The following is a 22,603-nucleotide window of genomic DNA, read 5'->3' on the forward strand; positions in this document are numbered from 1 at the left end:
GGGTGCCAGTGGCTTGATTTGGCATTCCCAGGGGCTCCAAGTGTTTTCTTTATGAATTAAAGTGACTGCAATCCGTCATTGTTCTTTTATCTACAGTTTAGCACAGTCAGTTTTGCTATTACTCTGGAGCAAATGTTCTCAGAATAGCAAAGGAGTAGTAAAAAACAACAGCCATACCTTTTCCTTCGCACTCATGTAAAGCAGATAAAGAGCATTTCATAAGGAAAAAAACGCACGGTTTTACACAGGTTTAGCCCAATGATAATTAGGCGTGCTTTGTAACAGTCTCTCACCCGGTATGGCAAATGGCAAACAAGATGGTTTTTAGCCTCTTCATTAATAGTGATTGGCGCAGTTAGCTATCATTATAAATTAAGGGTAAAAAGAGTTCACTTACATGCGTTCTTTTTTAAAGCCTCTGCAAGGAAAATTTCTAATCCATAGATAAAAGACTGACACCAACTCTGGGAACGTGTTTAACAATCTGTCTTCTAAAAGGACGATTTTTTTTCTGCTGACTCTCAGTGATTTTTGTTTTTGTTCTTTTAAGAATTCTCAGAAAAAGCATAGCAGATGACATCTGCCTTTTTCATGCTAACACAGCACAGATAGTAGCATTTATCCATATTTCACAAATGGAAGGCATTTGGGATTTCATTTGCACTCCTGAGTTTTAACACGAGTTCAGTCTTTCTACTCTGAGCAGTGTTTCTGTGACATGTGAAGATGACACCTGAGATCACCTTCCTGTGTCACATCCAAGCCAGCCCAGGGCTCACCAGAAGGATCCTAAACTTGCATGGGTGTCACAAAGGAGCAGACTACCTTGACCAGAAAAGATTGGGTTAGGAGTATTTCCACATCCTTACACTCCAAAGTGGAAGAACCTTTACACCTCCTTCTTAAAGATCTAGACTTTTCCTCCGTCCTGTAACAGAAGCCTTATTTACTGTAGGGTTGCTAGGACCTAAGAAGTCACTATAAAAGGGCGATCTCAGGTTCAAACATAATTTTGATGATGAATGATAATGATGAAAAAGAAGTAGAAATAATTATTATATGCTAGGCTTGTGTGCTCTAAGTGCTTTATATATATGTACACAGACATGGGCAATGGGCAAGGGAGAGGGAGGTTGCTTTGCCAGCTGGTATAGAAAAGCCCTGTGGCTCCCACCATCACTGACAGAGCTAACAGAGCTTCCTCTCTGTTAGAATAGGGGAGAAGTCCCTGGCACACAAATAAATTCCAGTGTGTGTGTGTGTGTGTGTGTGTGTGTACATATATATATATATATATATATATATATATATATATATATATATATTTCTATTTAAGTCTCACTACTCTGTGGGGCAGATATTTTTATCTCCATTTTATTATCAAAATACTGTAATTGCAGCTCTAGTAAGATAGTAACTCACCCAATACCATACAGCTAATAAGTAGCAGAACCCATGCTCTTAACCAAAATACAGTACAACTTTTAAATGGGCTAGAAACAGGATTGGGAGGGATGGAGGATAAGCAAGGGGAGACGCATACCATTCATTCATTCATAAATCCTTCATTGAGCCAGGGGCCCCTTTCTTTGAGAACTGATTGGACAAGAGGTAAACACTTGACCTAAGCTGGCTTTTCTTCCCTGGATTTAGAAACGAGCATTTAAAAGATACTGGTCAGCCTCGTCTGAATTGAAGACTTGAAAAATCAAGAGCCATGGGGCAGCCATTCCCTGCCATATGCTCAGAGAAGTAGCCAGTCTGCAGCGAGAGAAAAGAGCATCAGACATGCTAAAAGGATCTCGAGAGACCAGGCAGGCCCACAGAGAGAGACTGAGAAGGATCCCACCAGCGTTCTTGTCCCTGGTTCTAAGCCCTTGAGAGGCCTGACCATGCTGCCTAGTGTAGGGATCACCCCTTTGAGGCCTACGTTTTGTCTGCGATAGTTGCTGTCCTCATAGCCAAAGGATTTTTGACTCAGGGAAGCTGTGAGGACAAAGTGAACCAATGAGTATAGACTCACCTAGCCCAGAGAAGGTATTCAATAAATGTGTAACAGTAGCCTTCACTTTGAAAAACAGTATGCAGGTACCACTTTTTAATGTCCCTGTCCTTGTCCATATCCCTGCCGTTCATAATTATAAATGTGAGAAAAGTATCCTGTCCAGGAAATCCCAGGCCCAAGACTTCATTTCACAAGATGATTTGATTCTGCCATGACTTCAGCCAGATTACTTACCTCTACCTGGTCCCATCCATGTGTTCTGCCTTTCTTAGAGTTCTTTCTGTGACAAGCATTCTTAATACCACGCTCACTCACTGGACTGGATGGGGCATGGTGTGATTTTATTCTTGGGCTCAAACTGACTTTTTCTCACTTATTCTTCCTGCATACTCCAGGCATTACCTTGCAATGGCAAGAATGAAAATAAATGCCATAACTCTTTCCATTTGTATAATGTCTTCATACCTTATGTCTCTTCTGACTCTCACAAAAACCCTGATGGGTAGACAGGGCCAATGTGAATATTTTTTTAACTTGAGAGTACGGGTACATCAACACGTTTAATCCCACAGTACCTGTATGGGTAAAGTACGCAGAGGTTCAGAGGGACGAAATAACTTGCCCCAAGACACAGAGCCACTAAATAGCAGTGCCTAGAATATAACTAAGGCTTTCTTGTCTCTAGATTTTACAGTTTTCTTGTCTCTAGATTTTACCATACCAAGGCTTCCCAGGGCCTTAACCTACCCTTCCTTCCTGGCATTTCTTCTTATCCGTTCATCCCTATTCAAGGGAGACAGCAAGATAAATGACAGGGTTCCCCTGCCTTCATTTCTCTGAGTGGCACTGTGGATGGTATAAGAAGCTCTTTGAGTTTCTTGAAAGAATGGCACAGGATAAAGTGAGGGTTGGTTTAATGATGGCATGATTTATTCATTTCACAGTTATTACTGATTTTTCACATAGTACTTGAAGGGTAAATTATGTGAAATTTTCCCAAAGTATATTAATGTACTGGAGATGTGACTTCCACCTTCATATTCATTTGTCTTGACCCTTGGAAATTTTAACTAGCAGTAGCCATTCGTGCAGCTGTGAGCTTACATAGTGTGTTAAGGAAGACTTCTTATTTGGTTGCAATCTAATCACTACTTGAAGAACAAGGTAAAGGTTCCCTCATCCTCTGACCTTTCATGAGTTAATGCTGCTTTGTATGCTTTGCAACCCAGAAGAACTCTTGCATGTTAATTCTGTATCCCTTGTCATGCTTAGGAAAATACAGACGTAAGTGCTTTCAGACTGATGAAATTCTGTCCTCCTTTCATAGTTGTTTAATTGCAAATTCTCTATTTGTGGAGGACTTTCTACTTTACAACAATCAGAGCTGACAGATTTTACAGTCAACATACCTGGTTTTGGCATACCAGTTATGCTACTTCCTGTGTCCTTGGAATAGTTACCTCACCTCTTTGAGGATAGCAGCCCTTCAACAGGGGGAGTTCTTTACCTTACTTGAACTGGCCCCTGGGATCAGGTGGCTGAACTACTCCCTCCTGTGGTCTCATGCCCAGACTCCCCAAGACTAGCCAAGACCTAGATGTCTCCCATTCCATCACTCCCTCAGCCAGTTACCCCATAACGCGGAACACTGGTATCATGGAAAAGAAAAACATTCAAGTGCATGTTTAGTTGAGGTCACATGAACATAGAATGCTAAGAAGGAGCGATGGGAAGCTCAAGTCCTGAAGAGAAATCTCTTAGGCCCCAAAGAGACCCACCAGAAAGAAAACACTAAGCAAGAGCTCTGTGTTAATGCCCATACTTAATGTGGCATCTCATTTTAGATGGGACAAAGAAGTTCCACTCAGGGAACTAAAAGCGTCAATTAGAGTTAAGTGCATTTAGGGATGATTTCTCTGAGACCCTTAAGATTGGAAGGAAACAACTTGATGGGTGCGCAATAAGAGATTAATAAATACTTAGGCTGCATGAGCTCTTTTAGGCCACAGGGACCACATTTTATTCAATTCTATACCACAGTGCCTGACACATAGTAGGAGTTCAGTAATTCTTTGAGCAAAGAATAAGTCCAAAAAAATGCAGAGGGAGGGAGAAAAGAAAGAAGGAGAAGTCCCTAGCACAGTACCTGACACATAGTAGGTACTCATCACGGATGTGTTACATGTGTGCACCTAGCACGTAAGAGTTGATAATAGAATATTATTGACTTGAAATATGTGCAGGTGAAACAAGTAGATAACAAGAGGGCTTTAGAGCTTCTCTAGCAGCCTGGCCTGTTTTGGAATCTGTACTTTAAGAGAGAAGTTCCACCCTCAGCAAATGATGGCCTCTTCTTATCCCACAGAAGGAGCAGGCCCTCCCTCCCCAACCCCATCTTTCTCCTGAGCCCCCTGCATTACTGAGAGGCTGGAAACAAATTGACAGAAACCTGGAGAAAAATAACTCAAGTGATTTAGGAGAATGGAAGGGCTGGCTTATGGGGCCAGATTAAAGAAGCTAAATATGTATAGCCTGCCTAAGTGACAACTAAATGGGGCATTTGATAAGTCTATAAATACTTGGAAGATGTAAACGCCAAGGAGGAAAGGGAATTACTTAGCATAGCACAATGGAGTATTGGCGTAATGGGATAATACTAAGAAAGGGAAAATGAAGGTTGAACATCAATAAAAAGCTTCCTGACAAAGAGAACCATTCCTGACAGAGGACACTATTAAGTTATGTGCTGTGGGCCAAGGGAAGTAATGGCAGTGCCATTTCTCAGGGTACTGGCAACAGAGCCAGCAAGACAGGGCCTGAGATATGTCCTGACTGAGGCACAGGAGCCAAGCAAGTAACCTTCTGTGTCTGTGGCCTCCGAATCCTAGAAACAGGAAAAAAGCTGCATCTTCTTGGGAGAACTCAGATGGCTCAGCCTCCTAAAGGGTCAGACCCTGTGGAGGATGGTTATACCAGTCGTTCGCCCTTCCACGCCACTGCCCAAAAGAAGTCATCCAACTAAAATGGTACCCCATTTCCTCCAAGATAAAGCCCACATTCTCTAGCATGCAGTAGTAGGCCCTTCACAAGATGGGGCCTCTGCCTACCTAATCAGCCTCCTCCGCCACCACCGCTCCCCACGCACCCTCTCAGGTCCCACAAAGCTGCTCGTCATTCCCCGGACACTTCTCCAAACCCTGGCACCTGCTTGCTCCTCTTCCTACCTTACTACTGTCAGACTTTGCTTGTTCTCTACAACAGATCCAGGTGTCACCTGTGAAGCCTTCCCTGCCTGCCCCCCACACCTAGGCAGAGTTAGTCAGCCTCTTGTGGTCTCTCAGAGCCTCCTGTGCAGGCTTCTGTTTGTGGCACTTGCTAGAGTGTGTTGTCATGTAAACAGTGTATTGCCTCCCCTACTTGAGTTCTTTGAGGGCTGGGACTGTGCCTCATTCATCGGTATGTCCTCAGGGTCTAACACAGAGCCTGGCACAAAGCAGGTGGCAGTAAAGTCTGAATAAATCAAGGAACGAGGTTCTATTCCCAGCACTTTCAGTCAGTATCGTTCCTTAGGCTCCCTATGTAATGATTAGGGTGAAAGAGCTTCCAAATCTCAGTAACATCTTTGAATCATCTCCCCAACCGCTTGGCCAGCACTCTATGCCATTTAGACAACTATAAATAAAAACGCTCAAATCTGAAAGGCAGCAGGCCATCCTCTGTGGTTTAAACGTTAAACTCGAGACTGACCTGTAATGGAAAGTGCTTCTGAGGGCCGAGTGAATTTTCCAAAAAAAATGTTTTTCTCCTCACACAAAATCATTCGAACATGATAAGTAAAATAATCCTCCTCTGTTGGTTATGAAGATTTTTAGGTCCATCTAACCAAATCCCTTCGGGAAGTCAGGGAGAATATAGTGACAGATGATAGGCAATGAAACTTTGAACCTCCTACTGTAAGGATAATATGTTTATTATGAAATACAATATTCATTGCACTCTGCTCTGAGGACCGCATGAGATGCCCTCATGCCATTATGCCTTATGTTGTTCTGTTGTGAAATAAGATATTCATTGGGAAATGTTGTGATGACTGTTCAATAAAGTAGCATGCTGTTTCCCGCTCCCTTCCTTGATTTTGAATGGCCTCAGTTAGAGTTTACTTTATCACTGAATATTTAATATAAACATGTGCTTGTAGTCGTCTCTGTCATGCATGTATATGTACACTGGGTGGGGTTCATTTCGCTGCTCCTTATCCCCTGAGCTCACTGTCGGACTGTGGGCCTGCTAGACGGCAGCCGCCCTCCGCCACATGCAGCACTGCTGGGGCCGCCTAGCCTCCAGCCCCTTCGCTCATTGGCAGTCTTGAAGTTGAGGCCATGTTCTTAAAGCTCTGAATTTACCTGTAGCTTCAGTATCAGGTTGTAGTTCTTCGAAAGATTTCTTTAACTGGGAAGAAAATGGGATACGCAGTCAAGGATTCTGACCATTTCTCTCTGTCTCTGCTACCACAGCCTTGCGGAGGCCCTCATCGTTTCTCCTCTGGACTTGTGCAGTAGTACCTAAACATGTTGCCTTGCCTCCAGTACCTACCCATCATTGCCATTCTGCAGTTTCCCATAAGTTTTGTTCTAAATCACAGATCTCATCATTATTCGGAAGTCCTTTGAAGGCTACCCTTTGTGTACTGGCATTTCTGCATTCAGCCTGACATGAAAGACCTTTTATAGCCTGGACTCAGCCCAGTCTTCTCCTCACCCTCAGCTCTACTCCTTTCCACTCAAAAGAAGGTCTCTCTCAAAAGCCTCCTATACAGAGGCTGATTATTCCTCACATATGCCAAGCCCTGTCCCCTGTGCCTTTTCTCATTTTATTTTCTCTTCCTAGTGTATCCTTTCCCAGTGATGTTATATGTGTCTTTTAAGATTCAAGTTAAATATTAGCTATCCTGTATAGATAGGCTGATTTTTTTAGACAGAAAACGTAGCACATATGCCTTTGTTAGTCTCTCTTGAACTTACACACGTTTTCTAATTTGGGGACCCCCAGAGGCTAGTGTAGGACATTTGAGGTTCTAGAACCTGATTGTATGTCAGTCATTTGGGCAGTATACCATGAACTAGAAATAACAGTATCACTTGAAAAAAATGAGAGGAAAATGGCTTTGGAGTTGAAAGCCATTCCTTTACATACAAGTTTTCCCAACATTCCTACCTAGAGGAAATTTAGATAATGTTTTTGACAAGGGATGGTTAATTTTTACATCAAATCGAAAACTGTTCCGTTTGTTTTTGGCCAGAGAAGAGTGAGAAAGAGTTTCCCAAATAGTGCGGAGTGGCAAATCCTTCAGCCTCCCAGTGCCCCAGGTTTTCTGGTTTTCTTTTAATGCAGCAAGCTGCTTTATGAGATGTGCAGCCACTTGAAATATGAGTTACTACTCGTAAAAAGTTTCAAGTGGATAATGAAGATTCAAGAATGAGACTCACAGTGTAGCGCAGTCAATTTTGTTGCTACTGCTTTCCAGTACATCTCTGCCATTGAAATGAATTATTTATTGTAATTTATTTCAGCCATGGAAAATAAAACTGTTTTCATTGTGATGTGCACTGTAACATTCAGAATAGACACATCACATGCAGTACTCTCAATTAATTAATTCTGAAGTTTCATTCCAACTTTATCTTCTTTATGATAAGCTATGAGACTGGCAGGTAATTCTTTCCCCAATAAACTATGATTAAAATGAATGTTTTGAGAACTAGGGGTAATGTTGGTAATGGAGAAAATTGAAACAACAGCAAAACTAGGTTGTGTATTTCCTTAGATTTTACAGTGGATGGAAGGGTTTTTAAATATTCTAGGCAATTTATCACTTGGAGGAAAACTTTTTCTCCCTTAACTTTTTGTAAGGAGTGGGTGGAAGAGGAGGGTGCCCTTAGTTTAGATGTGGAACCGTGCAATGCTAATGTATGACCAAAGCCAGCTGAGTTAACCAGTCCTGCAGTACCTTTATTGGTAAGAAGTTTTTTTGCCGTTTTTTGTTTTTTTGGTTTTTTTTAAAAGCAAAGTTAGCATTGTACAAAGGCCAAGAGGCAGGACTCCCAAATGATTTTTCAGAGGAGAATGGGTCACCTGTAATTGATTGCAATCTTGTTTCTTCTAAAAAGAGGCTCGCCTCATGCATTTCATTTGATTTTTTTTTTTCATTTAAAGTGCTAAATAGTTGCTTCTGTTATGAGACTGCAAAGACACTATGAGAATTTAGGAATGTGCTTAATATGTACAGATATTAAAAGATTTAATATAACTTAGGTGGTGGGGCTTAGTCCAGGCAGAAAAATATTTGCTTATCTGTCCATTACTTTCATTTTTCATAACATTCCACTAATATCACGTTGCTAGACAGCAGACAAAGAAACAATTGATTCCTTTTCCCTAAAGATGACCAGTATCTAATTTGAGGAGGATCACATTTCAATATCTGCTATGCACATGGCCTAAGGACAGCGCTTGGTAATGACAGCAACTCGCTTACTTCCACAAGCACTGAAAATCTGGAAGCTTTTCCTCCTTTGGCAGCATTCAGATTCTTCCAGATCGTAGATCTTCAACCAGGGCATGGGGCTCTGGAGAAATTGCTGTGGAGATGGGTAGAAGGTTTCTCTGCTTTTTCAGGTTCTACTACACTATCGTTTTTGTTTTGTTGTTTTTATTGCTGTTGCTAGGGCCAGCCTTCCTCCTCCTCTCCTAACTGGCCTTCTGAAAAGCCAGTTACAGGTGCCAGAGGGTTCTTGAGACTCAGAAGCATCTCTCAAGTGTTTGGTGCATTTATCGGTTGTTCTCAAAACATCAGCAACTCATTGCATCAAAAAGCAATCGAGCTTGGTCAGCAGTACATATAATTGTGTATCCTACCCCCTCTTCTCATTAAGGGCCCCCACCAAGCAGATTAAGGCACCCCATTCCACAGACACACCCTCTTGGGCACAGCCCTGATCATCTTTGCTTTGTCCTCCTCTCCCCACCTCTGTCTGGATCTAGGTACAGGGACGCTTTGTCTTTGGTCTCTCATCTCTTCTTTGGTCCATCCTTCTTCTATATAAACCAAAGCCTCCTTCTCAGCCCCTCCTTCCACCACCTTTTGGAGAAGACAGATTGCTCTTGCCCCATTCCCATTTTCCATTTCCCTGGTCAACAGGGAGCAAAGTTGCAGTGTAACTAAAAGGTCATTCAGCCCTGAGCAAAGAGGCCAGGATAGAGAGGGAAGAGCTGAAGTTCCCTAAACATGTTAAGGATTTGATCCCCATAGATCAGAGTTCATATCATCACTTCAGGTTCAGTTTTGTTTTTCTGAATCAGATGGGGAGCAGGAGGGAGGAGTTGGAATTTTTTTTCACCTATTTCTTAGACTTTGTGGAATATTTTTTAGTTTTTTTAATCAATATGTTCGAAGAACATTAACAATGAAAAGTGCTCACTTTATAGGGAGTATTGTAACTCGAAGAAAATTAGCTTAATTAACTAATGTTTTCTATGATGTTAATTTAAATTGCCATATACTTTTGGTGGGAGGGAAACCAGTGGTTCATTGGACCATGTTCCAGAGACAATCTATTAATTATGTCTACTGCTGTTCATCTTGAGAGGCTGAAAATATGTTAACCAAATTTATAAAAGCTCTAGGTGGGAGGCAAGAAGGTCTGCTGCGAACTCACCAGGAACCTCTGCCCTGGATTCCAATCACAGGGATTTCAGTAGCTGCCCGACTCTTGATCAGGTGGCAGAGTGGCCGAACAGAGGAGATACACATGGGCAGCATAGCTGGGAGGCTCACTGAAGGTGGAAGAATGAGCCACGCCCAGAAACGAGCCTTTCCTTTCACACCATGAATCCGCTAGAAGTCTACAGTGGGGGCCAGACACACTGCCGCGACCACCACTGCGGCAGTCCTGGTCCTCACCCACAGGCAGCCTGAGGGTGGCAGGCAACAGCCTCCGGACTCAGGCGGACCTGTGCACATGTCCTGGTTCCACTTCACATGGTGGTAGCTGATAGCTGTGATGCCTTGAGCAAGTGACTGACTTGCTCAGGACTTCAGATCCCTAGTCTATGAAATGGGGATAATACCTACCTCAGGGTTAGCTGAGAGTTACAGACAGTGTGTGCCTAACAGAGTGCTGAGCACCCAAGGGCTCTCCGTAAACGTATCTTTTCCCGCTGGGCAGTGAGAAAACTCAGGCACAGCTTACTCTTAGGTGGAAGTGCTTGTCATTAGAAAAGATGGTGCCTCAGCCTTTGGCTTGGTGACCTGAAAGGCCCTAGGGAGCTCTTCCCGGCAGCTGCTGGCTAGAGAGGCAACAGTGGCTTAGAAGAGTTCTCAGGATCTGCACACAAAAGCAAGATCCTTGGAAATGAACAATGTATTAATTTACATATTTATCCATTTCAGGTTTTAGCCATAGAATGAGGCCAGAACTTCTCTGTTTTCTGTACAATTCCCTTTCGGCTCTTTAGCTCTTTATACTTTAGTTGATATTTCACTCATCCTTTCCCATTCATTCATTTATTCATTTATGTATTCATTCTGTCTTCCAGTAGCTATTTCCTGAGCCTCTGATCGGTGCCAGATGCCATACTAGGCACTAGGGATACAGAGAAAAGTCCCCCATGGTCCCAGCCCCGCAGAAGTTTACAGACCAGTCTCCCGACCCCACCCCATTGCAGTCATCACCCTCGCACTCAAGCCACACCTCTCCAGCCATCCTTCTTCACTCAGCTTCTAGACCCATTGAGCCTCCAGCCTCCTTAGAAAGAGTACATACTCACCGTGTAGCAGTAAAGCATCCAGCACAAACCACACCTTTGCTTATTCTACACTGGCAGAAGATAGAACAGGAAGCATCTGAAGTGAGAGCATGTAGTTACCACCTTGCTGTAGGGGAAGAGTGACCCAGCATATTGGAGTAGGCAAGTCCACTGTGCTTTGTGCTTGTGCTTTACATGCCATTTTAGGGTAGAAACATAGGAGAGGAGCTGAGGAGCAAACAGAGACCCATGTAGCACAACATTGCTTTGTCTTATTTTTCCAGATCAGATATTTGTAGCCTAGCTTCGTGTTTTATTTAGAAGATTACAAGATTTCAGAACAACAGAAATACTGTCATTCAAAATCCATACTAATACATGTGCCAGACCAAATAGGACTGATTTTTGGACTGTTTTCTATTTTAGGGTTTTTTTGCTTGTTTGTTTGCTTATTGCAACTCCCAATGAGGGTAGCTGATAGTCAGAATATAATCTCGTTTATCTGTCCATAAGCAAGACATGAAATGGGGTGCTTCCCGGAGCCATGAGATCCCACTGGGCCAGATCAGGCAGGGGTAACCATAGTTGGAGTAGAGGAGCGCTGGTAACGATCTGAGTGCCTGTGGGAGCAGTCAGTCCTCACAGCAGCCCTTCAGAGTAGTTGCCGTAATCCTTCACTTTATGTGTGAAGAAATAAGGGCTCAGAGAAGTGAAACAACTTGCCCAGCATCCCAGGTTACAGAAGTGGCAGGGCCAGGTTTGGCCTTAGTTCTGCCTGTCTCCAAAGTCTGTCCCTGTCAAACCATGTTGGTTTTGCTTCACTGAGAGAAATTTTCTACAAACTCATGCCAGAGCCCTTTGGGAAGGAGGAAGGAGAACAAGGAAGCACCACCTGAGACAGTGTGGTGTCTGGTTTTCCTTAAGTGGACTAAGCCTCACGACTCCCCTTCCCAAGTGGTCCATTCCCTGGTTGGGCAGAATAACTGCTTAGGATAATACAGTGGATAATGTGTGTGTTTCTTGGACGTAGGCTCTGGAAACTGTAGCCTGGGTTGGGCAAATCTGAAATGGCCACTCCAGCCATGCCTGTAACAGTGCAGGAAGTGAGCAGAGGTTGGGGGAGTGGGGGCCCCGCTCATGCAGCATTCCTTATACTGAACGCTGATGGCGCTTTGTGACTCAGTGCAGGCTGGGGTGGGCCACTGCAGAGTTGCCAAGGGCTCTCTCCTTTCAGTCTTGACTTGTTCGCATCGATAACCACCAGAGATTTCACATTCCCTGCAACAGGATTCTGTACTTAGGCATTTCACCCAGTATTCTTCCATATGGGGGGGCCTTTCTCCAGAGGGGCTTGCCACACTGGTTGAACTGTTTCCCCATATCCTCTAGGAGTATTAGAAATAAGAACTCTGGAAATGAGTTGCCACGTCAGTACCCTTTGAGCGGATTTGCTCACTAATTTCCATTTTTCTGGAAGAGTAAAAGAGAAAAAAAAAAAATCCTCCATTTTAGCCAACTTTATTTTTAGAAAAGTATTTTATTCAAACATCCCCTTACTTATTACAGACATAAATACATGCATTCAGACAAATGAATCCACGAGAGGACCGTATAAAGTAATTGGCACGTCACTTCAGCGTGCTTTGTCAGTTAGTGGAGGACTTTGGTGCCTCTAACTTTAATCTTTTCCATTAAAATATCCATTCTGCCTTCAGATTGTGAAACCCATAATATTTTAGGCTGTCTCCGTGGATCTGTTAGTTTTGCTTGTCAGACTAATTTAATTTGTGGCTCTATGACTTTGGGTGGCTTGTTAAATTGTACATGGGAACATGTGATCTGCAAATGATGTTCAACATGCCAGGCTTAAGACCTAGTTTCTCCCCAGAGACACTGGACATACAGTAAATGTGTATTGGCAGATTTCATTTGCAACCAGCCTAACTGTTAGGATGATGATGATGTGTGAAATGGCAGATGTTTAAGCGCATTACTGTTGCTTTTATATACCTTAAATGTTTATAACACTTTTTGAAGCACTTTTTATATCCACCGTCTCATTTGATTCTCTGAGCTTCCTTGGTACTGGGTTATCATTTCCCTCTTTATAGCTAATGAAACTGAGACACAGAGAGAAAGGTTCAGTGACTTGCCTGAGAACACAGGGTAAATTGGATTGCAAAAATGCCAGAGGACAAAGCCAGATGTCACCAAAGCCTAGTCAGGGCGGTGTGTGTAGTAGACTTTGCCACATAATTGCCATTTTCCCCTGCCCTCCTTTGAGGAAAGGAGCTCTGAAGCGGTGAAAACAGGAAGGGGTAGAGATGGGAGGTAAAGAGTCCAAGAAGCAGAAACTGTAGCATCAGCTCCATATGGATGGCCACAGCTTGCTTGCTTCACGGCTCTTTGCCTGGACTGTTGCAGCAGCCTCATCTCTGGTCTCCCTCCTTGACTGTCACCTGCACAGTACACGTTCCAAATGTCCCCAGAGAGAGCTTTCTTAAGTACAAATCGGAGCATGTCTCTCTTTTGCTGCAAACCCATCACTGGCTCCCACTGCCAGATTCTTCATCGCGGTCTTCCAGCCTACACTGGGGTCTTGCTTCTGGCCCGCCTCTCTTCTGCCACACTGCATTCCTCACCACTGTAGAACCCACTGTGTTCTTTCCCAACCTCCTTTTTTGCTGCTGTCTCTGCTTAGAACACATTTATGGTGAACTCCGTAAACATGACCTTCTCTGTGGAGCCTTCCCTGATTCTCAGGGACCCAGAAGCATCCCTCTTTCCGCTGCATGCCCACAGCAACTTAGCCCAGCCTAGTGCCCCTTATCTCTGTGCGGAGTAGTCTGCCCCAGGGAGTTTTTAGCTCCTCAAGGACGGAGGTTGTGGTAGATGCCTGTGTTCTCTTACCGCCTCCCAGGTGTCTTGCAGAATTGGAACTTAAGAAAATGGATGAGTATGAAATGTAAGAGTGAAGTGAGTACATGAGTGAATTAGTGTATGAGGAATGAGTGAGAAGACTTTAACAGCCTGAGCCAGCAGGAAACTTGACTTCCAGCGTTACCTGGCATGTGCCCCATTTCTCCCTCTTGTCTGAGAGGAGTCATGGAGAGATATTGCCCCTCCATAGCTTGACGTCTTTGGTGAAATGAGAGGCAGGAAGAAAGGTGAGCTGGGTTTTTGCCTGGTGACCTAGTATAGAGGAAAGCACATCAGGGTTGAGAGGCAGGGACTGATCCTCTTGGCTCTGTGGCCTCTGACTTCTGCCCACCCAGAAGGTTCTCACCAAAGGTTTTGGTGGTGGGAACTCTTCCTCAGGGAGCTGAGAGTCTTTGCCAAGAGTTCCTATGGCAGCATCATAGGCTTCCAGAGTCAAAGCTGTTTTTTTGTCCAGGAAGCACCTTCATGTCTGATGGCAAGATGTGGGGATAGAAGGTGAGCACATAGAAGGCCTGGGACTGGGGGGAACTCTGAGCCAGGGCATCAGTGTCTCACGTGACTCTGTCTTCTAGATGATGTCTGTCCTCATGAATACCATTGTCTTTGAAGACTGTCGGAACCAGTGGTCAGTATCCAGGCCTCTCCTGGGGCTCATCCTGCTCAACGCGAAGGTGAGTGCAGTTGCAGGAAGGTCCACAGGAGGCGACCACTGGGAAGAGGGAGCAGCTGTACACCAGGCCAAGCTGTGACGAAGACAGGGAAGCCAACCGAGCTCGAGCTGGGACCTTGAGCACCCAGGACAAGGCCGTATTCCCCCAGAAAGCCCTTCCCCAGAGGCCTCAGATCTCCTTCAGTTAAGTAGAGGCCTCACACTAGCTTTTCTGGCACCTGGAGCGCTGCACTGGACGGGAGGTTTGCTCAGCAGTGCTTCCAGCTCCCCCTCACTCCCTTCCCTGTTCCAGGAGATTGTGGGCAACAACCCCTTTTGCCCCTTCCTAGGCCTCCTTTCCTTTGTGGGATCCCCACTGCCCTCAGTGGTAGCAGTAGCCCCTCAGGGCCAAACACAGAGGCAGCACCCTTCATCCGGAGCACGAGTCTCCAGTCCTTAAGTGCACGCACCACTGTGGGCTGCCTCCCAAGTTCTCCAGCTTCCCCTTGAACCCACCCCTGTTTCCCCAGCAGTCAGTAGGAACAGCGCATTACTGCTCGGGAGAATGAATTGTCTATACAATCAGAGAGTACTGGGGAAGAAGACAGTGAGATTAGAGGCAGCCGCGTACATTAAAATTCAAACTGAAATCCCAGCCTTGGAAGGAAACTAATAGAAGAAGAAAATATATCAAAAAGAGAAGAGCTGTCTCATCATTCACCTGTGCTGAAGTATCCAATTTTAGCCACATTCAGTAGCACTGTCATTCATCTTCCCTCAGTGTTATTGTGATTTAAATCCAAGCTGTATAAAAGAGAGCAGTTCTTTTAAAATGATTGAGAGGGAATAAGGGCAAATTCAGTGTTTAGAAAAAGCTTATGACATCACAATATTATACTCTACTGATGGAGGCAATATTTCATGGTTTGGGATGAAAAACTAATAATTTTCTATTTGGTGTGAGTCACTGCATCATTATAAAAGGGAAAAATAAGTAGTTTTGTGCATTCCCAGTCTTGTTCGGGAAGACATTGTGGTTTAAGTGTAATGCCTCTGATATATAGTATTTAAGTATTAGTCTGACTACATATTAATTATGTTTGTTTTTGATGTGAGCTGTTTTAATGTATGATGGAAATTAAATATCATGCTGTTTGGGCTTGGAAGGATAAACACATGACTGGCAGAATGTTGTCTTTGTGCTGAAATTAGGCTGTTTCCAATGATTAGGAGCTGCTTTTAGCATAAGAGTTTGTGTGTGTAAAAGCCCACAGACATCAGCAGAGAAGAAAGGGCTGTGCAGTTCTTTGTGACCAGGTGTGACAGGTGTTTTTCTTAGTGCCAGAAAGCTCTCCCAGAGCTAAGCAAGTCCCTGTAGTACCCCACCTCAGCAGAACAGACCCATCCTAACTCAGGAGGACACGGACTTGGAACAGAGCCTGGGGTCGTTTGAGGGGTAGTTCACTGAACCCACCGAAGACGAAGAGGCCTTAGGCGGGACCCTGGACTTGGTCGCCCGAAGTGCTCCTTGGGCATTTTTGGTTCAGTTCTTCCCCTCAGCCTAAGAGGTCCTTCCTCTTTCAGCCTTTCTGTGACTATTGTTGATGAGACTCAGGAAGACCTTTATGTGCTTGGTCCCCCACAGAGGAGGCGAGGACTCCATCAGCCTAAACTGTTCCGTGACAATAAAGCAACTATAGGAAGAGGTTTTTATGAGAAGGGATAATACAGTTTATACTCAGGAATGTCTCTGTTGCTTTGGTTTTCCCTAAAGGCTTAAAGTTCAGAGGGGACCTGGACCAAAGCCCCTTTGAGAGTTAGGAGCCCTGAGCACTTTGGAGTCGGTCTAGCCCTCCCCTACAGCTCTCCTCAGGCCCCAGATTGGAGCCAGTGTTCTGACACTTGTTCTGTCTCCCAACAGTATTTCAGTGAACTGAGGGCAAGTCTGATAAACAGCCAGCCTCTCCCCAAGCAGGAGGTCCTTGCCCAGTGCTTCAGGAACCTAATGGAAGGAGTGGAGCAGAACCTGTCTGTCAAGAACAGAGACAGGTAAGCAGCGCCCCATAGTTTAGCATCTCTGGGGTAGGTGGACGTTCCGGGATTGTGCTTAACACATCTCACATACTGATGTGGCTTTTCTATTACACCTTGTAATCCTAGACTCAATTTAGTTCCATCCAGTAAATATGAATGGGTAGTTGCTTTCTTCCAAGCATCACACTAGGTACTGTAGAGCAGCGGTCCCCAACCTTTTTGGCACCAGGGACCAGTTTCGTGGAAGACAATTTTTCCAGGGGGCGGGGCGGGGTGGGGTGTTCAGGCGGTAACGTGAGCGATGGGGATAATGGGGATGAGCGATGGGGATCGGCAGACGAAGCTTCAGTCGCCCGCGGCCCAGGGGTTGGGGACCCCTGCTATAGAGGATGCAGAGATGAATAAAATGCAGCCTTTGCCCTTAAGCAGTTTATAATCCAACAGGAGGGAGAGAAAAAAAATAACTAATTGAAAAGGTTAAAAGAAGGAAAGTTTAGATCTGCTATGAAGGACAAAGAAAGGCCTCCTGGCATTTGAACAGGCGTAGGCTTTGAGGTCAGACAGACTCCAATTTAAATTTTATCCCTGCCCTTTATAGGCTGTGTGGCAGTGAGTAAGGCAGTCAAGTTCTCTGATCCTCAGTTTTCTCACCAGTAAAACAGAGATGATGATAATTGATTGTGACCTTTAAATGACAGAATATAGTAAACATGGTACCCAGGACATATGATGCACAGTAAGTAGTTCCTTCCTCTGTCTGACCTTTAAAAGTGGTTGGTTTTGCAAGAACAGAGACAGGTAAGTTGCCAGTGAGATCTTGATGAGGAACCCAAACTTATCACCTATGCCTGAATTCATTCATTCATTCATTCATTTAGTTGATAAAATTTTATTAAGAATCTGCTATGTGCCAGGCACTGGGGATACCACTGAGGAACTAATTGTTCCAGGTTTTTGCCCTCACGGAGCTTCTAGTGGAAGAGACAGGCATAACGAATGATGGAGAGAGAAAATGTTTTCAGGGAAAAAAAAAAAAAAAAAAAAATACTTGCCTCATCCGTTTATAAAAGTGGTAGCGTTCAAACACTGCGCCATTTGAAATGCATATTAATCATCCCGATAGCCGCAAGCCAAAACCTGGGCTTTGGTAATACAAGGCCAAGTCAGATGGGCTCTGTGGACATGTTCCCTTGACTGCTTGTTCCGAGCCAAGATCCTCTATCAGGCAAAAAAGGGCAGCCTCCAGGGCTAGCAGGAGAAGAGACTTCGTGAAGGAAGAGGGGACCCTTCCCTACATGCTTCGGGGGGAAATTGCTTCACCTGAGGCTTGGGAATTTGAGTACCGCCTCCTGAGCCGCTCTGTGAAATGGTGTCAGACAAGCTCTCGTTTAGTGAGAGTACTAGCTAGCAAGGACTGGGTGTTTTCCATGTGCCAGGCAGGATGTTGAGCACTTAACACGCATCGTCTCACCTGACTCAGTAAATTCTCACTTCCCACAATCCCATAAGCTAGCTACTCATGTGGGGCACCAAGACAAGAGATCACCCAGCTTAGAAGTGATGGAGCCAGGATTTGAACCCAGGTAGTCTTACCCAGTGCCCCCTCTTTTTGAAGCACTTAGTTTGGTTTCCTTATCTGCAAATGAGGATACTGACACCTACTTTGGAGAAGACTTGTGATGATTAAATGAATTTATATGTAAACTCAACCAGTGCCAGGCACATAAGCTTTTGTTCTTTTCTTTATATTCCTTACCATCTGTAACGTAATTTGACTTTTAAAAATAATTTTTAAATAGTATAACCACAGAATACACCCCTCGAAATGGTCAGAGTGTATTTGCTGGTAACCCTTGTTTTCCGGGAGGGGAAGGAGGAGGGCCTGCTGCTGGCAGAGCAGTAGTGGTCGGTGAAATGGGAGGAAGGAGCTCAGCCAGGACCTAGGGCCGTCTCCAGGGTCCTGAACTCCGCCACCAGAGCTTCACACAGCCTCAGCCTTGCCACTGCCCTCAGCCCTTTCTTACTCTTTCCACAGGTTCACCCAGAACCTCTCCGTCTTCAGAAGAGACGTGGCAGAGGCCCTGCGCAGTGATGGCAGCACCGAACCGTGCAGTCTGGACATGATGAGCTGACCCGACTTCTGACCATGTGCCGAGCAACTTTTATCAAGAGACCTGTGGGTCTGGATCCCAGGACAGTGATGTTGGCTAGCCCAGGGGAATCTATTTTTCAAAACAAACAAACAACAACAACAAAAGCCCTACCTTTTTATAAGCCTGGCCTAATTATAAGAATTTATAATAGCGCACAAACAATGTAAATTCAATCTTTGCACTGAAAAAGCAAAAGATGTGTTTTCAGTCTTTCTATAAAATATCATTTATCTTTGTTCTTACAATGCTCTGAAAGGGTGTAGAGACAATATTTAACCAAAGAATATAATAAACCAGGTTTACACCTAAGTGTGTACTAGTTAATGGTTCTGCAGTCAAGGTTGTGAATTTGTGAGAGATGCAGCCTTCAACATAGATCCCGGATTGAAAGAAATATACCATTTGAACCTGTTAAATTAGTAGTTTGTTATGAGTCTGGAAAAAGCAGCACTGGGGACTCTGAGCTGTGGGCACTTAGAACGAGCCTGGGAGCTCTCCAGAGCATGCCACAGGACTGCACACAGCCCTCTCCGCCTCAGCAGCGTCTGATAAAGTTGAGAGACAGTAACACAATTAAATGACTTACAAACAACGTTTGCTCTTCACTGGCATAAATCTGAAGTGGTTTAGTCTAGAAGAATTAAGCTGTGCAATTACTGCCTGCAGAGATATTTCTTCAGAAGGAGTAGGTAGCCCCAGCAAGTAGCTCTGGGTGCTAGCAGCACCCAGACCTGCCTCCATTTAATTTTTAAGAGAAGCTGAGGGTGTCCAGTCAAAATACAGATTCAAAGCAGCTCTGCCTTCTTGGGCCACCCAGAACAGTGCTAGGTGCTAAAGTATAGATTTTCAGAGGATGAGGATCAGCTGGTGTTCATCCTTCCACACAAACTCTTACTACTGTGGGGACTGCAGCTCAACCCAAACCCAGGACAAGGAGGAAGCCTTTACAGTTTGTGAGGGGCTGGAACCAGGCTATTAATTTGAGATTGCCACTGTCAGATGGCTTTGGTGTCTCGCTGCTCCGTCTTCATGGTTCAGGCTTGTAGTAAATATTGTTCCCTTTATTTCTGATAAGACATGAAAGGTTGGCCTTACTGTTGAAGAAGAAGTAAATCTACAAGCTCCTGTTATAATCTCGTTTCTCAGACTAGTATTTCTTGAAAACTTTCTTGATAGCTGAGTTTTACAACAGGCTTGTCACAGAAAAGCAAAGTCACCCAAGTTTATCTCAAAATGTTTGTCTTCCATGTGTGAACCCAGGAAATCAGGGAAAAGTATGTTCTAGGTAGGGTTACTTCTGGTATCTAATGGAGAAGGAAGCCTCAACCTTACACTATGTTTCATTAGCAGTGGGAGAAATAATTTTCCACAAGAAGGCAAATTCTGAACTTCATAAAACCTCAGCTGTTTAGAGAATTCTGACTTGAGAAGTTTCTCTTTCTCATGGGCTTATTACTGTGCACTACTCCTCCCCCAAAAATCCTTCATAGAAGACCTATCCCCTTCTGACACTGTTTTTTGGTTTGTTTGTTTTTTGTTTTTGTTTTTATTTTTGAAAAAAGTCCAAGACCTGGGAGTTCCCTGGTGGCCTAGTGGTTAGGATTCCGGGCTTTCACTGCCGTGGCCCGGCTTCAACCCCTGGTCGGGGAACTAAGATCCTGCAAGCCGCGTGGCGTGGCCAAAATAAATAAATAAATAAATAATAAAAAGGTCCAAGACCTAAAAGCACCGTATTATTTGCATTTAAATGCTCACAAGAAAATCACCATGTATACTTGCTTTTCTTGACCACATCGCCAAAGGTCGCCTGGTGGTTTCTCCCCAGCCAGGAAAGGCTCTGTCTTGGCCTTGGAGAGCTGCTGTGGGGGAGGACTTGTCAGGCCTGCCCCAGCCCCACTTCAGCAGGGCCTGCTCATGGCGCCGGGTGGGCAGAGCACACGGAGAGGCGGCGCGCGCAGCGGGGAACAGACTCAGCAGAGCGGCGGAACGTCTGCCGTGCCCCCCCCCATCTGACCCCTCACCTAGTCCTCACTACAGCCCTGTGAAGGTGGACAGCACTCCTCCCACTTTTCAGGCGAGGAAGCTGAGGCTCAAAGGTGGTACACAGCTTACACTGGTCACACAGGCAGGATTTGACCCCAGGTCTGTGTCACCGCAAAGGAATTCCCGGCCTCTCCAAGACCTGTATTTGAGAATGATGAGTTGAAACCAGTTAATGTTTACATCCAGTACCATGTGTTTTTCAGAACTCTGTTGCTGTGTAACAAATGACCCCGACATGCAGTGGCTTAGAGCAACACTGCTCATCTCACAGTTCCGGTGAGTGCTCTGCCTCAGGGTCTCCCAGGCTGCAGCCGGCGTTGTGGGCCAGGGCCCTGATCATCACCAGGCTTGCCGGGAAAGGACCTGCTTCCAGCCCCCTCGCGGCTCTTGGCAGGAGTCGGCTCCTCGCAGGTTGGTGGACCGAGCCTCAGCTCCTCGCCAAGTGGCCTGTCCACAGGGCGGCTCACAACTTGGCATCTCGCTTCAGCAGAGCAAGAGGGAGAGAAGCACAGCAGTCTGGAAGTCACAGCCTCTCATAACCTAATCGCAGAGGGGCCACGCATCATTTTCCCTGTATTCTCTTCATTGGAAGTAAATCACTGGACCAGCCCACACCCAAGGGGAGGGGTTATACAAAGGCGGGAGGCAGGGGTCTTCGGGAGCCATGTTCAAAGCCACCTGCCACGACTCTTACCTGGCCTTTGCTGGAGAGGTTGAGTTTGGCTACAGGTTTCTCCCCTGAGACCTGGAAAGGAATCCTGATTCTCCTTGGAGAGCTAAGTTCCATTCTGTGCCCTTTCTCAGGGAAGAGGAGGGAGTGGGGAAGCTGGGGTGTTTGCAGAGCACATCAGACTGCACGCTCACCGCCCCCCCGACCCAGTGGGTCCTGGTTTGGAACTGCGCCCCACCCGCTTAGGCCAGCCTTGCCAGAGTCGGCCTTGGTGAGGGATTGCGGGGGCTCCGGGGGAAAGCTGGAGTCCCCCGTGGGAGTTCTCTGCAGGGCCATCCTATCCCAAGGGTAAAGCAAGCACTCAAGGACACACCCAATCTTGCGGAGCCTGCACGAAAGAGAGCTAGTTGGATCTGTTACAGCAGCGGTCCCCAACCTTTTTGGCACCAGGGACCGGTTTCGTGGAAGACAGTTTTTCCACCGTCGGGGGTTGCAGGGGGGCGTGGGGGGATGTTTCAGGCAGTAACGCGAGCGATGGGGGGCGGCAGAGGAAGTTTCGCTCGCTCCCCCGCCACTCACCTCCTGCTGTGCGGCCGGGTTCCTAACAGGCTGCAGGCCCGACCGGTATTGGTCCGCGGCCTGGGGGTTGGGGACCCCTGTGTTACATGCTCCAGTCAGATCGCAGGTGTATGTGACTTACACTCAGCAACAGGAAAAAATAAATGATCCTGGCAGTTCCTCAGGGTCTACCACCTACCCAGCATCTGGCCCAGAGTGAGCAGGAGAGGAATGATCGGGCCGCTGCCGGTGCACCTCGCCCTCCTGATGAGCTCCTGGCAGGCGAACGGGTCTTGTCCACCAGTGCGGGGCTCTAGGTCAAGCCAACAGCTTCAGCTGATAGTCAAGCAAGAAACAGTTTGAAGGTATTATGACCGCAGGACTTTTGCCTTCGCCACTGACTTAAGAACCGGACCCCTGAGAGCTGTATCCTGTTTGTGTTCTAGATGTTTCTGTGTTTTCTGTGCTTTCCAATCAGGCTTCTCTAGAACAGGGGATGAGGGTGCTGTACCATGTGATGATCGGAGCAGCCAGAAAAGCCCTGTTGGCCCCTGGCCTCCCTTCCACTGGCCCTGCCAACCTAGAAGTGCCTTTGGGTTATGGTACTGGAAGCCCCTGTCGACACGCGCAACTGACCTGGCATTGGCTGTGAGCTGAGCTCAGTGACTGAGTTAACTACCAACAGAGCTGAGCGTGAGAGCAAAGAACAGGGTAGGTTTGGTGAGAGAAACTGGGGAAAGTGGAAG

The 22,603-nt window shown here is 45.6% G+C and overlaps 1 protein-coding gene across 4 annotated transcripts in view; it reads left to right on the forward strand.

Annotated features, from left to right (window-relative positions):
* RANBP17 (RAN binding protein 17) overlaps window positions 1-20,154 on the forward strand; it is a 322,665-nt gene extending 302,511 nt beyond the window's left edge. For 3 of the 4 annotated variants that reach the window (XM_059917665.1, XM_059917663.1, XM_059917664.1), the window contains 3 exons: window positions 14,323-14,421; window positions 16,321-16,448; window positions 18,469-20,154. In XM_059917665.1, coding sequence (XP_059773648.1) covers window positions 14,323-14,421; window positions 16,321-16,448; window positions 18,469-18,565 — 324 coding nt within the window. In that variant the 3' untranslated portion in view covers window positions 18,566-20,154. Of the gene's footprint in view, window positions 1-14,322; window positions 14,422-16,320; window positions 16,449-18,468 lie in introns of those variants that run through there. The other variant, XR_009502445.1, reaches the window with a different exon arrangement.
* Window positions 20,155-22,603: the final 2,449 nt, after the last annotated feature.

Source organism: Balaenoptera ricei, chromosome 3 (genome assembly GCF_028023285.1).
Source record: "Balaenoptera ricei isolate mBalRic1 chromosome 3, mBalRic1.hap2, whole genome shotgun sequence".
NCBI lineage: Eukaryota > Metazoa > Chordata > Mammalia > Artiodactyla > Balaenopteridae > Balaenoptera > Balaenoptera ricei.